The sequence below is a fragment of the Rhipicephalus microplus genome, chromosome 7 (assembly GCF_043290135.1).
Source record: "Rhipicephalus microplus isolate Deutch F79 chromosome 7, USDA_Rmic, whole genome shotgun sequence".
NCBI lineage: Eukaryota > Metazoa > Arthropoda > Arachnida > Ixodida > Ixodidae > Rhipicephalus > Rhipicephalus microplus.
This window is the reverse complement of record NC_134706.1, coordinates 8,205,431-8,225,171: the sequence shown is the minus strand read 5'-3', so window position 1 is coordinate 8,225,171 and position 19,741 is coordinate 8,205,431. Positions and strand designations below refer to the sequence as shown.

The 19,741-nt window shown below is 45.8% G+C and overlaps 1 protein-coding gene across 1 annotated transcript; it reads right to left on the bottom strand.

Moving 5' to 3' along the window:
* Positions 1–724: 724 nt before the first annotated feature.
* On the bottom strand, positions 725–19,462 carry LOC119179671 (RING finger protein 151). The gene is made up of 4 exons (XM_037430795.2): positions 19,203–19,462; positions 17,286–17,524; positions 14,689–14,947; positions 725–3,456 (listed from the first exon to the last, which is right to left on the bottom strand). Exons 1-4 carry the CDS (start codon positions 19,234–19,236, stop codon positions 3,080–3,082), a joined length of 909 nt encoding a protein of 302 aa, XP_037286692.2. The 5' UTR covers positions 19,237–19,462; the 3' UTR covers positions 725–3,079.
* Positions 19,463–19,741: the final 279 nt, after the last annotated feature.

Here is a 19,741-nt window from a genome sequence, read left to right as displayed (position 1 = left end):
CACCTTTATTTTTTGAAGATAAAGTTCACATACATTTTAGTTGCCTATTTCAATATTGCTATGGTGCAGACTGACATGGTGCAGTTCATTTGGCCTAGAATCATGATCACCAACTGGTCCTAATGCCCACTGCTCTATGAAGACCACTCCCAGAGGTCTCCAACGACACCTTTCTGAAGATGTGAATTTCGTCTTGCCGCATAGTCCTCGGCAACCTCAACTACTATTTTCTTTTCTTGGCATCCATGAAGTAACCCTATTGCGCAACAACAATGTAACTGTGCATCGCATCGCCATTACTACTGTAAACACCAGGGGTATTAGTGATAAAAAGCTTTCGAGCCAGTGAACTCTGTCAAAGGCCCAAATCTCTCTATGCATATAAAAGTGTTTAAATTGTACGCATTGACCTCGCAGTGTATCGAAAATTTTCTATACTAATCACTGCACCTGCACTCTGAAGAAACTTGCCGAACATTCGTCCATTATACCACACAGAAATAGAGATGCTATTTTTGCGCAACTTCCTCGCAACAAAATGTATCAGATTTACAAAATTTGAATGAATAAACTTTATTACAAGTCACTAGAAAACTTTATTCACCATAATATAGCTTACAGCAGTAAAAAAAAAATAATGTCAATGCAGTAAACACACACATCAACACACACACAAACTTTTTAAAAACACGTTTTTGAAGATCACATATGCAAATCTTGCCACATATCCCCAGTCAATAAAACCACCTAGAAAACTCTTGTTTATTGTCATGACAACAGCAACAAAATGGAGAAAAAGTAATAATAATAACAATAATCGAGGCATACATAACGAACATAGAAGTAACGTACAGAAAAAAATATCACAAGGACATGTTTAAAACAGCTGGCAGACCATTATCACAGGAAGCAACGCAAACGCAGCATTGAATTGCACAAGAAGGGCGTCTGCCAGCTGATTCAAGACAATGCTCTGGTTTCTCTGAGAGAATAAGCCAAGTTCAATCAGAAAAATTACATTTCTTGGAATGACTAGCAATACCAAAAAAGGTGGCCTTTAAGTATTTCACTTAGATCTCGAGCAGATTGCTGCTGCTCATATTTTAAAATATGCAAATTTGATTTTTAGAAACAAAATGTGAAACGGTGAACCGGCTCGGCAAACATTTCGCAATTTCGATTTGCACAGTCTGTCATCCCTTGGTAAATATTATGCACGAAATGTACGAACTCGCAGAGAGTGCGCAAATTGAGGCTTTCACACACATGCATCTCTCAAGCAAACACATTCAGCTGTCCTGGTAAATGTTTCTGGGATGTATGTACCATCAGTACTACAACATTACTTGCAATGTCACAGAACGATTTCTGGAAAGTCACCGTGTTTCCAACATCAGCTGAAGTTTGGGAGAGTCGGGAGCATTTCTCAGGGGTATTTCAAGAGGTATGCAAAGGAAACGTATCACGTGTCCTCTGCTCAGTATTCTTTAAAATGATGACCGGGTTTTACTCGCATAAGCAAACAACATCTCAAGCCGAGGTGGGCACGTTTTTTCCAGCGACCACGAGCCACACTTTCATTAAAGCTGCAGACCAATATCTAACCGTGAGGTTCGCTGAACAGTGACACCAATTATTGGCAAGCAGCTATAAAAATGTACAAATTACGAGTTTCACTCTATGAAAATTTCCTGAAGGTTCTCTCAAAGATTCCCTTGCATTCAAATGCCAAAAACCAACTTCTTTTTCCAAAGTGCAACAAAATTTTTATGTATTAAAACAAATGCCAGAAGAGGGTCATGTGGATGTGTGAGCAGTGAAATCACTTTCTACTACCCTTTTAGTATATCGATATGCTACAACCTCCAATGGGTAAAATATGGCTTCCTCAAAGGCAACTTGCAGTCATACCAGTACGCCGTTCTTCTAGGGGTTGCATTTTCAGATTGAATGATGAAAGGAATCAGAGTTGGCTTTCAGTTTCCCTTGAAGTAGTGTGTTGTACAGTGCGAAAGTTAGCTCAACAAGTTATTGGGCCTGTGACATGGAGGAAACTTGAGCACTGAAAGGCTATTGATGGGAAAGGCTTGCAGAGTTCCCAGACAGTCATACGACCGAAAAGCAGACTGTGGCGCGGGTCGCATGTTCAAAAAACTGTGTCATCCAAACAGCTACGACACGACTTCCTTCAAGAATAGGGGCACTTAATGAAGGACTAAGAAACATGATGCAAATAATTCGCCCATTTCAATAAACCTAATCCACAAATTGAAAAACCAGTGAATCGGATTACAGGCATCCGAATCTCTGTACCCAGGGAGAGCATTGTTAAACACATTTCAAGGAGGAACGCTGCACAAGAACTTTATTTATAGTTTTTAATGACACTCGCAGAGATTTTTAGTGTATTTGTGCACCGATATCAAATATGTTTCCATTACAATACGTACTTCTTAAATTATACAGCACTTCTTACATCTTTTAGTCAGCAAGATCTTGCCACAAATGGGACAGTTATGAAGCACATTGGTGTATTACAACAGTGGTATGAGAGCTGTATGCAATAAAACAAGAACAGATTTTCTAAACCCACCTGCACAAAAGTTATGACACATTGAACATGAGTCAAGTCCTGGCTTGACATCAAACACGTCACTTGCAAATCACATCACTCGCCACCACTCACAAATGTTTAATTTTTAATCACATAGGTTTAGAACATCCATTCCCATTTTCAATCAAAATTATTACGTTATGCTGATGTGCTACAATTGTAGCTCCTTCGTCTTGGGAAAAATGTTGCTAACACACAAGCGCTTTGTACTTTAGAAACCACATAACATTCTACAAAAAAAAAAAACTACACTATTGAAATGAGCACCAACTGTGCATAGACTATGCACATTTAATAAAGATTATTAAAATCAACTAAGAATTTTAATTTCGAACAAGTGTTTTCAAGTGCAGTTTCCCTCTTTTAACAGGCAAGCAAAATGGTTTCGAAGGACACACTAGGTGGTGACTGCAGACGCATAGAAAGAACTGACGAGTTTTGTATTAACTTAAAAGCCAGTCCGAACTAAGGTACATTGAGCGACGACTCTTCCACATCTGTCTGGTCAAACGAGTTTGGCCAAGATATCAACACCGGGTTGTGGCTGAAGTGGCTTACGGCATCTTCAGAAACTCGGGTTGCTTGGTTGTCGAGCCCCGCACCTAGTACTTCGATGCTGGTGGCGCTGCTCTCCACGGTAGAATCCTGGACAACTGGGCTCGGCTGACGTGCTGGGCTGGTCAGCCTAGTGGCCTCGTCAAGTTGTTCGTGGAGGTCCTTGATGCTGCACTCCAGAATCCTGCCAGTGTCTCTTATGAGGCGCATTGTGTCGCCGAGCCTTTTCAGGGCTTCTGTTGCGTCCACAGCCTTCCGCCGCCAATTGTAACACTCGGATTTTGCCTCTGAAAATGTGCCTCAATGATGAATGGCTTCTTCATAAGATAATAAAAGAGTGGCATTCATAGAGCCTCTTACACACTCTACAACAACTACACTGGATACACTGTTTAGAAAATTGTTAAGAGCAACCCGATCACCAATGTCTTTGATTCCACTGTAAATCACGCAGTCACCTCAAACAATCTAATTTCAACTTTACAGTTTCAACAATGTCATCTATGAATAACAAAAGCAGAGCCCTGTGGAATCTCCGCAACGACCTTAACAGAGTCAGAACTATGTCCATTATAGTACCCAAACTGGTAGCAATCTGAAAGGTAATCACTAACCCAGTCAACTATTGAACCATTGCCCAGTTTTTCTATAACTTTAGTGCAAGACACATGGTCGAAGGCCTTAAAAAAGTTTTTAAAAATTACATCGATTTGCAATTGTTTGCAACTTTTGCAACCTATTGCGAACACGAAGACATGTTTGGCCTCTGAAGTAACAGTAGATAGCAAGCTCCTGAAGCAATGCAGACAAAGAGATCATGATATTTGTTGTACATACTTAGTCATAAATTATAATATTATGTGCTCGTGTATGTTACAGCGATTGCACATAAAAGAAATTGGCCGGTAATTAGATGATTTGTGTACTGGTACAACTTTTGCGATTTTCCAGTCGCCAGAAGGCTGCAATCACTAATAGACTTTGTAAATATGAGACGACGATGCATGCTAACGGGTTCAGCACAAGGTTTAAATAAAATAGGTGTTTGGTATCTCGTCTGGAGCATTACTTTTCTTTTCATCAAGATTTAAGAGCAGTGAAAAAATGCAGGGTGCTGCAATATTCAACGATGGAAGTCACCTGCCTTGGCCAACGTGTCAAGAACCCATTGTAATCTTTAGGCTGTTATCAGCGCTAAAAACTGAGTGAAAATATGAATTGCAATTGTTCACCTTTATTTAGCCCTCTTCAGGTGGAAACTCGGATAGTGTTGCTGGTTCTGCACCTATACCCCGCCAGAATTTATCGGGTGCGCTTTTGATACTTTTGTAGGGTGTCTACAAAAGCTCGGTTTCCTCTCCTTTCACGTTCCTCGATGATAGCGTTGCTATTTGTGAGCTACTTTTTATAGTTTCCTTTCCTCTTCCTTACGCTTCTGATTTTGCACTTAAGCTGAATTATGTCGTGGGTAATCCATGGGTTGTGCTTCCTTCAAGCCTGTTTTCTTTTGGCAATAAAGTTAGTCACGCTGTATCTTGATGTTGAAACTGATATAATGCATGATATTGTCACGAGACTTCAGAAGTGCAAGTGGCTTTTAATTAGCCAAGATGTAGCCAGCTCTTGAAAAGCGCGCCCGTCGCGGCTGGATCTCAAACGAAGAAGACGCTCGCAATCTTCTTTTCTTTTTTAGGGCGAGAGTCGCTCTTGCTCCCAACCCATTACATGCAGGTGGCATTATCCCCTTACGAAAAAAAAAAAGAAAGATGAAAGAGAGGAAAAGAAAAGACTACATGCAGGTGGCATTATCCCCTCTTACAAAAAAAAAAGAAAGATAAAAGAGAGGAAAAGAAAAGACATAGCATTGCCCAAATGTTATAGCATAGGCACGTGAAAAAAAAAGGAAATAGAAATCCCAGATAAACGGAAAGTAGAAAATAAAGATCGTGACAACAAGAAAAATGTCAATCAACGAGCAAGAAAGTTCACGAAAATTAGTGAAGAAGACAAGGATTGGTAAATGACAAAAAAAGAAAGTTACAAACGCGCAATGAACGTTCATGCGCACAATGAAGGACGTTCGTGCTCGGTCGTGTGCTGATCCGTGCTGCGATGTTGTTGAGTCCGGGACCACTCCGTAGTTAACGTCACTGACGCGGCATAGCACTTTGTATGGGCCAAAATACCTGCTAAGTAGCTTTTTACTGAGGCCTCGGCGGCGAACGGGCATCCACACCCAAACTTGGTCGCCGCGGTTGTAGACCACGTCCCTGTGGTGGGTATTATATCGTCGTGCGTCTGCTTGCTGCTGGCAGATGTGCAGTCGTCCGAGCTGTCGAGCTTCCTCAGCACACTCTACGAATTCCTTGGCATCAGTTGCCAGCTCAACATTGTCTTGACGTGGTAGCATGCAGTCGAGCATGGTCTGCACTTCACGACCGTAGAGAAGCCGAAATGGCGTGAATCGCGTGGTCTCTTCCACGGCGGTGTTTTACGCGAAGGTCACGTAAGGCAAGATCCGGTCCCATGTCTTGTATTGCAATCACGTCTGTGAGCATATTATTCAGCCGCTCGGTAAGCCCGTTTGTTTGGGGATGGTACGCGGTTGTCTTGGTGCCTGGTGTTGCTTAGTTCAAAAAATTCTTTCATAAGCTGTGCCGTGATTGCTGTGCCTCTGTCTATTACGACTCTAGAAGGTGCACCACGACGCAACACTATGTGGCGCATGAAAAATTGCGCTACCTCAGAGGCCGTGGCTCGTGGGATCACCTGTGCCTCAGCGTAGCGTGTTAAATAATCATTCGCTACGATCACCCATTCGTTGCCGTCAGAAGACAGGGGAAATGGGCCGAGAATGTCCATGCCGGCTTGTTCAAACGACGTACAGGGCGCTTCAATTGGCTGAAGTAAGCCAGCTGGCTTAACAGATGGTTGCTTTCGGTGCTGGCATTCTCGACAGCTTTTGACGTACTCTTTGACGGATGTCGAAAGTTCAGGCCAATAGTACTTCTCGCTCACTCTGGCAAGTGCATGTGAGTAGCCTAGGTGGCCAGACGTGGGTTCGTCATGGCAAGCAAAAAGGACGTCGTCTCGCATGTCCTGAGGAACCATCAGGAGGTAGGCACGGTCGTTTGAACGGGCGTTCTTCTAGTATAGCACGCCGTCTCGCAGGCAATACAACGTCGCCGAGTGGGAGAGATAACGTGGTATGGTTGCGTCGTGGCCCTCCAAGTGATCAATGATTGGTCGAATTTCTTCGTCGTCACGCTGTCGTTTGGTCAGTGTGATGTAGTACCTTAAAAATGCGAGCCTAGCAGACGACAGCACCACATCATTTAGAAGATGAGAAGAATGAAGAGGCATTGCAGCGCGCCCATTAAAAAAAGAAGAGGAGACGCTCGCGGAGAACGAAGCCGTTCGGACGCCGGCAAGACGACGCAAGGGAGCCTAGGGCGAACCCGCAACTACGCGCGAGGTTCGAAAGGCCGGGTTCCTGTCCTCGAGCCATTGACGTCCTCGGGGCACGGCGTGTCGGCGTGGCCAGCACGAGTTCTCGGTGAGTGGTCCTGTGGACATCTCCGGTACGGCGAGCGCCCTCGAAAGACCGGAGCTGCTGACCACGTCTATTGAGCCGACGTCGCTGACAGTGTGCGGCTACGCCTAGACCTGGTGATACAGACAGTGGTATGCTGACCTGGCACCCAAGCGACGACTGCATCTGAGCACGCAACGGGTCCCACTTCAAGGCATCGGGCTACGGCACAGACTGTGAGACTGGTTACTCTTTTCTTTTGTGTGTGAACCACGCGCGTGTACGACTTACAGTACTGTACGCGAAATAGTTTTTTTTTGTTCATCCAATATAACTCCCGTTTGTTTTCCTCACTGTCTCCATCTTCCTCGCGTCACACGCCTTGCTATGTGACGAATCTAACACACGACAGTCAGGTCCGACGAGCTAATGGCAACCAGAAAGCCTTTGTCGTCCTCTTCTCCCTGACTAACGAGACGAAGCGGTGCGCGCGACAGTGTGTCAGCGTCTTCATGCTTACGGCCGGACTTATAAACAATGGTGACATCGAATTCCTGCAGCCGCAAGCTCCACCGTGTTAGTTGTCCCGAAGGGTCTCGCATGTTTGCCAACCAACAAAGGGCATGGTGGCCTGTCACTATCTTGAAGGGATGACCATAAAGGTACGGGCAAAACTTGGTGATTGCTGACACTACTGCGAGGCACTCTTTCTCCGTAATGGAATAGTTCGCCTCGGCACAGGATAGGGAGCGGCTTAAGCTACGACTCTTTCGATGCCATCTTGTCACTGAACCAGCACTGCACCGAGACCAACGTTGCTGGCGTCAGTATGCACCTCCATCATCGTCGCATGAGCGAAAACAGGCATTGATTGCATGCGCTGTCGCAGTTCAGCAAACACTGCTTGTTGCTCGTTGTCCCACACAAATGGTGTGTCGTCCCTTGTGAGGCGAGTATGGGTTCCGCTATCCGCGAAAAGCCGTCAATGAACCTGCGATAGTAGGCACACAAACCAAGAAAGCGCCGGAGGACCTTCTTATCGACGGGAACTGGAAATTCCGCAACAGCGGCAAGTTTGTCTGGATCGGGGCGGACTCCTTCGGCGCTAACTACACGTCCAAGAAATTTGAGTTCCTCATCACAAAAGTTGCACTTCTGTGGCTTTAGTGTGAGGTTCGCCGATCGGATAGCCTCCAGTACACTGTGCAAGCGGTGAAGATGCTGCTCGAATGTGGCAGAAAAGACCACCACATCGTCAAGGTAGACAAGAAAAGTCTGCCACTTCAGCCCTGTGAGGACAGTGTGCATCATTCGCTGGAAGGTTGCCAGCACTGAACACAAGCCAAAAGGAAGCACTCGAAATTGGTAGAGGTCGTCAGGAATCACAAAGGCTGTTTTCTCGTGGTCTCGCTCATCTACCTCAATTTGCCCACACCCACTTTTCAGATCCAGAGAACAGAAATATTGGGCATGGCGAAGTCTATCCAACGAGTCGTCGATACATGGCAGCAAGCACATGTCCTTTTTGGTCACATTGTTAAGCTTCCGGTAGTCGACGCAAAAGCGTAGTGTCCAGTCTTTCTTTTTGACCAGGACAGCCGGAGACGACCATGGGCTGTTGAATGGTTCGATGACACCATCTTCAAGCATCTGCCGGACATGGGCACGTATCGCTTTGCTTTCTATTATCGACACGCAGTAAGGATGCTGGTTGATCGGGCATGTGTCGCTGTACGTGATTATTCCGTGCTGTGTGACGGATGTCTGGCACACCTTAGAAAAACTTGCAAGACAGGATCGTAATTAAAACAAGAGAGTGCGCAGTGCAGTCTGGTTACTGGTCTACAGCGCAGGATTGATGTCGATATTACCAAATGCCGTGTCTGTGGCGTCGATGGCCTCCGACGCAAAACAGCGGCGAATTTTTTCTATTTCTTTGGCAAGAGCGATTGAAGTGCCGCGGAAGAGGTGTCGGTGCTTGTTGCTAAAGTTGGTAACAAGCAACTGCAATCGGCCACCATGAAGCTGTATGAAACTTCTGGCTACACAAATGTCTTGTTTCATAAGGTGCTCTAAGTTCGTTTCAGCCACAGCTATGCCATCGCCCATATTGCAGCATGTGACGTCGACCATGACGCTTGCTCGAGGAGGAAGAGTGACGCTGTCTGCAGAAACTTGAAGTATGTCGAGACGCCGTTCGTCATCCTGTACATCAATTGCTCGGTCGGCTGAAAACATGACATGACGCTCTTGCAGATCAGAATAGCGCCATACTCTAGAAGAAAGTCAACTCCAAGAATAACGTCACGGGAGCCCTCGCATAGGACAACGCAGCTAGCGACGAACGTCTTCGATCTGAACTCTAGTAGCGCAGGCGCCCAGCGGAGTAATAACACGACTGCCAGCCATCTGAATCTGCCAATTGTGCCACGGCGTGATTATTTTTTAAGCTGGAAGGCCAGTTTCCCACTCAATATTGAGTAGTCGGCGCCGGTGTCCACTAACATGTCAACTGCGTAACCTACCAATCGTCACTGGTACATCAAGTGAAAGCCGGTCGTATTCTGCAGTATCGTTGCGTCTCTGAGTCGGTCGGAGGTCTTCGGCACTTCGATGTTCAGTGACCCCGCCCCCAGAAGTCGCCCCAGTTAGTTTTCCCGGCGGGGACTTGGAGACCGTGGGGTAGAATACCGCTGGGACAGCGATGAAAATCGCCTCCGCGACGGTGAACGCAGCTGGCGCCCAGCGGACGGTGGTGCAAGGCGCCGGGCGAGGTAGTTTTCGATGTCATGGGGTCGTTGGCCGTACTGGGGTGGCGGCGAGCACGCAGAGAAGCCGCGAAGCCCAAGGCAGCGGTATGGGAACCGACGGTACAAGTGATCTGCTTCACCAAAGTGAAAGCACAGAGGCCGGCGGTCAGGTGTACGTCAAATATCTGACTTCCGAGGGGAGGTGGGCCTATCATCAATTTAATGAATGGGCTGCTCCGAATAATGGCCGACTGGGGCGGCATGGACAAATGTTGGCGACACATACCTATCGTCGTAGTACTCTGCTGGCTGCGCCGACTGGATCGACACGGTGGGAGGAGCGCGAACGAACAATGGTGGAGAGGCCGCAGGCCACTTTAAGGCTTCCGCATAGGTGGTCGTCTCACGGCGGTATTCAGTGGGGGCTGAGGCAGAGCTTTCAGGAGGTGAGGGGCGCCGTAGTCCCTGGTGCAGCTCCTCTCAGATACCGTAATTACTCGAATCTAATGCGCACCTTTTTTCCGGTTAAGCGAGTTCATAAATCGCATGCGCGTTAGAATCGAGTACGAAAAAAAAATTACGGTCAATATATTGCCATCGGCAAATCCAAAATGGCCGCCCCCTACGTGTGTCAGCATGGCGCGGCCATTTCTGCCAATGTGTTTCCCATGTGCGGCACTTCGTACGTGTGCTGAAGAGTTCGTCATCTAGTAGTGCATTAGCATCGACGATGTGGAAGGGCCGACTCCCAAAAACTCGAGTGCACCACGATGCCGCTTTTAAAAGAAAAGTCATCGCGTGTGCAGAAACGGACGGAAATCGGGCCGCATCGCGGTTGTTCGGAGTTCCCGAAACGTGCGTGCGGGACCGGCGGAAACAAAAGCAGAAGATTGTCGACAGCAAAGCTTCACGCAAAGGCTTCAGTGGACCACAGCAGGGTCAGTTTCCGCAAATTAAAGAGCTGCTCGGCGAGTATGTGCTTGAGCAGCGAGCGGCACAGCGGCCCGTGACGACAGAACTGCTCCAAGTGCGGGCTATGCAATTAGTCTTAGAAAACGGTCTAATGCGGAGCCAGTTTAAAGCGAGCAGGTGCTGGCTAACTAACTTTATGAAGAGGAAAGGCTTTTCCCTCCGAAGGGGTACATGCATATGCGAAAAGTTTTGCGGAGGAGTACGATGAAAAGCTTCACAGTTTTCAGAGGTTCGTCCTAAACTTGCGGCGCAACAACGGCTACCGTCTTGGGCAAATCAGAAATGCCGATCAGACGCCTCTTTACTTCAACATGCCTGGCACCACAACCGTCGAGAAGAAGGGGGCGAAGCAAGTTCGCGTGCTGACATCAGTCCACGGTAAAACTACAGTGACGGCAATGCTCTGTTACACGTCAGATGGGCACAAGCTTCGCCTGTACCTCATATTTAAATAGAAGACGCTCCCGAAAGGAGTAGTTTTTCGTGTGGTGTGATGTTGCGGGCCAGTGAGAAAAATGGGTGCGCGTTGCAACCGGTGTCTTACGTTTTTTTTTTTTTTTTTCGCGGTGGAAATCGGGTGCGCGTTACAATCGAGGGCGTGTTAGAATCGAGTAAATAGGGTAACCGCTGCAAGTGAGCCAGACGTAGGATGAGGCGTCACGCCGGCCTTCTGCAGCTCTTCACGCACCACAGAATGAATACGTTCTCGTAGGCTGTCGTTGCTTCCAGTTGTGCCGAGAATGTCCGCAGTGCACATGCCATTTATTTACCTGTCACACATGCTGGAACGTTGCTGCAGCATCTTTTCCATGGTCACAGCCTCTGTCAAGAACTCCGTGGCGGTCTTGGGAGGGCTCTGCACGAGGCTGGCAAAGAGCTCCTCTTCAACACCACGCATCAGATGGCGCAACTTCTTATCCTTTACCATTCGTGGCCTAGCTCGTCAGAAGAGGAGTGCCATGTCTTCTGCGTAAGTGGCAACCGTTTCATTTCGCAACTGGACCTGGGCCTGAATAGCTCGATCCGCTCGTTCTTGACGATCAGCACTCGTGTAGGTCTCCAGAAGTCTACGACGGAACTTTTTCTTTTTTTTTTCAGGGCGAGAGCTGCTGTTGCTCCCAACCGATTACATGCAGGTGGCAATATGGTGTTTAAATTGTGACCTCATTTCATCTATGCTTGCGTTATCTGTACAAAGCTATGAGAGCTGGGAATACTCGTTAAACAAGTAGGTCATTATTGCCGCATCATTAGCTTCATTAAAGGGGAGCAAATATTTTACAGAGACAGATTGTCCTATATATTGGAGCTGCTAAAGGCAAAGTACACAGAACTAATCTATGATCCGATATGCCATCAACTGTCTCAACAGTTGCGCTGTCAGTGCATAAATAATCGCTAACCAATACAAGGCCTAACACAGAATGGGACTCTCTTTGCATTCATGTATTTTTAAGAAGCTGATTTAGACTGAAAGCAAACAAAGGTAAATTACTATACTGTTTGCCAAAGAGCTTGGGCTTAATGGTGACAATTACCACCTGGTACGCTACCCGCCAGGGTAATCCTGCCACCGAGCATGTGCAGATTCATGTAATCTAGGAAGGGTTTCAAGTAAGTCGCATTGGCATTCGGGGTCCTGTAAATGGCACAAAGTCACTGTTCAGGAGACGTTTTCACCGAATTGTTTAGACACCATTCACCTCTGGCATGACCCTGTAAGCAATGCCCTGCAGCAAAACAGTTGCTACTCCTCCGCCTCTGGTGTCCACATCTTTGTGGACAACTGTACGACTTGATGGCACGATTTCATGGCCACATATATTTGAATGTAGATACGTTTCACTCACAATGTGTGGTTTTACAGCTAATAAAGCAGCTTCAGATCGATCTGCCTTATACGCAATACTTTGCACTTTAGCATTCAGAAAGGTTATGGGCATAGTCGTTGAGAAGACTGTCTTTCTGTCTTCATTCCAAGTAAAAAGATGACATAGTTTTCTTTCGTGACCATTCTATCATTTCCTTACAATTTTACGCACATCAAACAAGTACTCCTCGCTTATTGAATGAACACCCCCTTCCAGTTCAGAACAAGACTTTTAGAAGGGTTATAGGCATAGTCGTTGAGAAGACTGTCTCGCTGTCTTCATTCCAAGTAAAAAGATGACAGTTTTCTTTCGTGACCATTCTACCATTGTCTCCCAATTTTACGCACACCAAACAAGTACTCCTTGCTTATTGAATGAACACCCCCTTTCAGTTCAGACAAAACTGGGGTATTTCAACTTTGTCGCTATAATCAAGCAACTTATGAATTATTCGCCTGTTTCTTGATTCGCCTTCTTTGACGCTACTAAGCCGGCGGATGTATTGAATACCTGCAGTGCAGACGCCCATGGGATTTTCGAACATTATCCCTGATAAGAAGTTATGAAGCTTTTGAAATGACTCGTCGTGTTGTTGCTCCACTCCTTATATCAAGGGTATCAAACACTCCTTCGCCAGATGGCCTAAGTTAGGCAATTCAGACACGCAAAGGCCGGCGCAGAGAAGAAGGTAGTAATGGAGAAGAAGGTAAGAAGGTAGCAATGGGGTGGGGGCAGGGGAGAGGAGCTTGTAAAACCTTCAGTTGCCATTCAAAGTTTGAAAGAAAGCCTTCCCAATCGATAATATACGGGCCACTTTTAAATACAAATTCGGTGCCAGGATTCCGGCCGTGATGACCAGTCGAGACGACGTCAGGTGCCAAAACATTCAAAATGCACGCTTGCGTGTCACCAACTGAGCTATGCAGTGGAACAGCCATGGAAGCTCCACGATACTAGTTGCAATAAAGTGACAAGACGCTCGTATTACGTCAAGACGTCGAGGTTCACAAGGAACATATGCTTAGCGGTACAATTTTAATGCCCTTGAGGTCTTTGCCTTTCATTTGACACTAAATACTCAAAATTTCTGAGTCGGTACCTTTTTAAGGAAGTACTAACACGAACTTTAAAAATTTTCGGACTGTTGCTCTAAATAAAGTACTGGTGCCAAGAAACCTAAAACGCGTATTGTGTAGCCTGGGAATGAATCTAATATATTTTTATTACCACCCTTAATGAAACACTTTTGGTTTTGATATCGAGATGGCAGCTTTTCAGTGACGTGTCATCGCAATGTGACGTGACATGAAGACAGAAACTAGCAACAAAGTAGCAGTAAATGTGTCATCTGCTCATAGTGCTGACTAACGACGAGTGAATTGTCATATCGTGACGCCAACAGTAGTTTCTACAATTGAGGCGTCATGTAGGATGCAGGGCTCGCTAACTCGAGATCTGTTTTGACTCATCGAGATAATGTACTTTGCAGTAAAGCTGGCTTGCAGATGCTCAGCGTCGAAAACGTTAATATCAAAACAAAACATTTTATATGTATTGTTTGACGCACTGATGCTGCATACGAAGGAAACGAGAAATGTCCATTTTGCAATGTTTTCAAATGGTGTCAGTACTCCTTTAAAAGGAAGCAAAAGACAAATTACTATTTATGTCAGAGTGAAAGCCCAATGTATGACAACATCTAAAACGACAAAATTATCGACAACAGTGCCCTACTCACCAAGAAATTAAGGCAAATGCACGAGAACACATGCACCATAAGAAGGACTTTCGCAAAATGATCCCGATGACGTCACAGTTACCACCTACAATTAATCACTAGTAATCGAACTCGCTGCACCAACTAAAGAACCTTTTGTGCATCAAGAGACGCAATAAAATGCTGCTTGTTTGCTTCTGTTTGATTCATGAAAAAATGAAGCGGGGCCCAGTTGAACCAAGCTGCCTTCGGAGGCCATAGCAGAAAATTGTTCAATGGCCATTGTTGCTGCTGTGGCTCCCGCTACTTTCACTCTGCTGCTACTAGTGTCGGCAGGCGAACAGTTAAGCCAGGCAACGTTGTGCATGGCAACAGCGACGTGAAACTTTTTACTTTGAGGCGGGTAATCTGAAGTGTGCTAACGCGATGCGGACCACCAAAATGTGATTTTATTTCAATATAATCCCTCCCTTGGCACAAAAGTAGCACCACACGTTTCTGTATCGCTGTTTGAGCAATCAACATCAACTTATTATTTGCCTTTCAGTGTCCCTTTAAGAAAGGTCATGCTTCATCTGCACTCAACAGGTGATGTTGTACCTCAACTGCTTGTTGAAACAATGCAATACATGCCACGCTGACATAGCCACCAAAACCATAGCACAACGCACACTCACCGTCTAGCTTGCGCTTGAGTTCATCCACGCAGTTGTAGCTTTGGAGGCAGCCTTGTGTGACAACCAATCCGCACTCCCTCTCACAGATGACCTTAAGTTGAGGGCACTGCTTCACTTGAGATTCTAGCAGACGACGCTGACACCTATGCTGACAGGCTTTGTGCGGGCAGCATACTCCGAGAAACTCGCATGAACTCGTATGATACGCGAAACGATCAGCAGGTACACGGGCGTCGCAGCCCGCATTTTGGCATTTCACCTACAACAGAACAGTACAAGCATTGAAAGGACTTGAGGAGAAAAGTCTATAGATCAATTTTGACGTATCCTTTTATGATGATGTGTGGTGCTTAATGGTGCAAGGGCCAATTGACATATCCTTTTAGAACACCACACAGAGCTCTCACTACTTAGGGACCCTGCAACACCTGTTAGAATTACCGTCAAACGGCTTCATTAAAGGAATGCAGAATCCGCCACATATGAGTGCAGTTCTATTTAGTAGCCAGCATTGTAACTTTAAGCACCCTTCTTTTTTTTTTCTCTCTTTTTTTTAAAGAACATTCGGTTTCATTCAGTGAGATTGTGAGTGCATGTACTTCATTCTTGAAACACAATTTAATTTTTTATTTACCCAGGTGGTTGAATTTATATTGAAAAAAGAAAGTGCAGTCTCAAGACTATGACCAGATTTCGATATCACATTTCATTTACTCTAACCTTGTTTTCCTGAAGAGACATCAATGTAACGTACAAATATACACAAAACCATGTATACCAACCATAGTCTACTGGTTGGCATAAAGATACCATCAAGAGGACAAACCTTCATTGGCCTCGAGATCTTTGAGTGGCGCCCTTTCGCGTGTGACGTCAATTTGAGGATTCCACTTTTAACCTTGCTGCAGCCGCCGCAGCTCTTATACCCAGATCGTCTGCTCCAGACGGAAACTTCGTTGAACAAACAGCCCTAGCTACAATTACTGTTTTCGAGTGCGATTACTATCTTGTTTTAGTTGCAGCCCAATCGACAGGGCCAGTAAATCCCCCGGATGGTTGACGAGTCCACCGAAGCCACCGACTGCATTGTGGGTAAGTGAAACAATATGTGTGTATGTGTTCTCGCTCATTATCGCACTTTCCGTCATGCGATGCTAATTTGTTTTGACTTTTTTTTTTATGTTTCAGTAACCGTGCCTTTCTCCACTATCTACAAGCATGCAGATAAAGCTTGTGAAACGTCGCAGTGTCTCATCGAGGGCGAAGCGGTGCGCGATGCAAGCCATGTTGTTAAATGCACGCTCGAGGCTGTCGACGGAGGCTGTAACGGCCGCATCCCCATCGCGGCCGTTATCCTGCAAACAGGTGGACTTTCGAACCCGCCACATGTCACGGTCGTGATCCACTGAGGCAAAGGGGCGAATGCTCGCTGTTGGCAGAGATCAGGACGAGGCAACCTACGCATGTAACGTAACATGTGTGAAGCAGGTTGAGTCAATGTCGTCGTGTAACCTAACATAGAAGTTTATGTTCACTGTTGGTCTGCAGTTGCTGTCGAACTCACTTCAGATTTTTCATTGTGTTTATGTTTCTAAATTAGGAACCTAGTTACAACTCCGAAATGGTTTGAAATATTTAAGTGCAGCGCCACAAACTTCTATTATTCCTCTAATAAAAGGAGGCCATAAATATTTTACAGCTTTAAAATTTGTACCGCCATTACAACATAAGACTGCAGGTTGGAGAGGTGGAGTATAAATTCATACTTTATGCATAAGCCTGGGAAGGAAATTAAAATTGAAGTATAATATAGTTAACATAATCAATAGGTACCTTTTAACATTTAACATTGTGCAGCACTCGTTGCAGAGAAAAATAATCGCACGTAGTTCTGTGAAATAAAGCGTAAAATGAGTTAAAAGCGGAGACCCGTTCGAACAGCGTCGGTAGCCATCACACACCATATAAGCAAATGAACTGCTTCTTTGTTGAGCTTTGTCACACGTGGTGGTTTCTATACGGCGCCAGGCCTCGAAACGAAAGCATGCGAATCCCCAAGTTGACGTCATACAAGTGCCGTTCGCAGCGCCGCCATCGGTCGCACACCAGGCCAATAGTAAAAGAAGTTTTCATCGTAAACATGCTTGCACATGAAGTGCACCTTGTGGCTGTGGCATCATCGTCCACAGGCAGAAGCAACAACTAATACTTTAGTTGAGATCTCTGGGCTTTCCAGAACACACATTGACGTAAGTTTTGCTGTTTTGAAGGCCAAGCATTTGCGCTCGTTTTGCAAGCAAAGATAGCATGCAACCACTGGTGCCAATTTTGGTTCTACAGTATTCCAACGATCAATACACTTTAAGTTTTTATTATCATAAAATAGAATATGATTGATTAAACAGATAGTATGCATATAAAACACACATAGAAAGTGTAATGGCTAAAAACTGGCCAATCACACATTTGGTGCAGACCGGTGAACTGCCCACTGAGTAAATAAATGGTTAGACCAGTCAGAAACCAGGCCGACAGCAATTCTAGATGTGTGTGAAATCTATCCTGCAAGTGTCTAAACCTTAACAGTATCTGCTCACCTTGAAACGGCTGACCAAGTTTTGTATAAGGGGTGATACAGGTGTGATGGCTCCGGCATTATGCTTGTGGCACACAGGGCAGCTATTGTCCTGGCGAACCCATGCCTGGATGCAGTGGCGACAGAAGACGTGCCGACAGGGGCACTCAACCGGATCACGGAGAAGTAAGTGGCAGATGACGCAGATCAGCTCGTCGAAAGGCATGGGATCATACAAGTCTTCTGGCAACAGGTTTCGCACTGCATAGAGCTTGGCTATTGGACCACAGTCACGAGTGTGCATGCCAGATGAACCACGAGTATATAAGATATGCACTAACCAATCTGCTCATAACTGATAGGCCACACTTATCCACATCTGTACACCTGTAAGCAACAGGATACGGACCATCTGCACTTTCTAGGACCGTGCGATCTGCTATCTAGAGCATTTCTCTGACAAATTCCATCGGAATACTCGCAACATATCTTCTGTCAAAGCAATGCTCCCGACAGCAGACGGCTCGGCTCAAGATTAAACGGCGTAAACAGTGAATCCGCCTCGCGGTTCTGTGGTCCGTACACATTTCTTGACCGGTGAACAGTGCTCTCTACTCTTCGGGTAAACACTGCCCAGCGTGGCCACGTATGGCCATGCCGCACGTAGTGCCATTACATCCGGCATGATCATGCATCGAATAAAAACAGCGCATGTGCACACAAGTACATCACTCTTGCTGTACTACAGCAAAGTAAGAGCAAATGCCATGGCCGTGCTGGCTACAAGGAAGCGGTGCACACCAGAACAAGAAGACGCAAAGTATCTTTCCTCAGTCCCTCGGCACATCACTTTCTTTTACATTCAGAAAAGAAGCGTTGCAAATCTCAAGAGCACACTCCCTCCGAAGCAGATCCGAAACCTGTACTTCCATAATTTCCATGGGGGTACAAGCACCGCTGAAGGAGCCCGCTTAGACACTAGCGCCAGATTTCCCTCTAGGTATTATTGTATGAAACTCTATGGCTTGGGCAGTCACTGAGCGTGTGCAAGCTTTCAATAATTTTTCATCTTTGACACAGGGCAACCTGGATCATAACAGTTCTGGCGCAAAATTCCAAGGAAACATGCTCTAAGATAGAGCATTTTGGCTCAGCGGAGATGCTGAAGGTCGTCTTCTGACGAAGGAAGGCCCAATGTTCTTCAAAGTGAAGGAAGGGGCAGCCGACGTAGACTTCTACGTGTGTACTTGCTGACCCCCGGGCAAAAAGTAATGCTCCTTTTAAATGGTGAAAAGCCGCTCCCAACCCCACGCTCTTCTTCCCCTCTGAGCATTGCCCTCAACTGCAGCATAACCCATCAACTCCCAGGATGACAAAAATGGGGCAGTTCTCCTAGTCTGACAAAACTTCAGCATGTTCACACTCTATCTAGAACAAAGTGTTACAAGTTGACAGAATCACTGCAATCACAACAGTACATGTTTGAAGACTGTAGACACACTGCACAAACTTACCTGCTTACCCAAAACAAATCGCTCATGTTTACTTGGAGGATCAGCCTCACACAATATTACGATATTACATTTAGTTATTCTTACAAAACAATTCAATAACTTCGATTTGAATAAATGCAATTCTTTATTTTCCCTTTTTACTTAAACACAACATCACTTAAGTAATACACTGGAAGACAAAAACTGCACTGCGCAACTCCTGTGGGGTTGTCACGCCTCGTAGTGGCAGGTCTGCCTACGCGTTGTTAACGAGGGATCTGTCGTTCGGCCAGCATTGCCGGGGGACGCACTTGGAAAGCTAGAGGGATCCATTGGTTTACTTCGACGCAACACTAACCATTATGAAGAGCAGTCGTTTAACGCGAAGTGCGCACTTTACGTTCAACGACTCGAAAAAAAAAAACAGAAAAATTGGGAGTGCTTACGAGACGAAGGCAACGGGGACTTCCACCATGCCATGCTCTCTCGGGAATTCCGCAAATCCCGCCAAAACAACAGCGCTCTGGGAGAGGACAAAAGTTCGTCGAACGCAAGACCAACGAACTAGGCTAACCAAACCTTGCGAGTTCCTGGCTGTCTACAGATAAAACTGTCTGGCGGGCAAGTTGGTTAATTGATGTTAGACATATTTAAACTGCGCGAAAGCACACAGAACACGAGCCCAAAAAATGCGGTAATTCTTTCTGTTTGCCGAGAGAAAAGCTAGAAACGGAAAACTAACTAGAGAAATGACATATAACTGACGACACGGAGACTGACGCAGTCAGTCATGTGCTGCCCTCTACACGGCATTTTTTGCTACTGAAATTGGTGGTTCAAAGCCTCCAAGATGGCAAGCGCGCATTGACCCGCAGCACATCTACCATCTCGGAGGCCATAAGTAGCTTGCCCACCAGAAATGTTCTGCGATAAAGCAGCCTTTGACCGAATATACCATGGACCGAGTCGTGAAAAAGAAAAACGG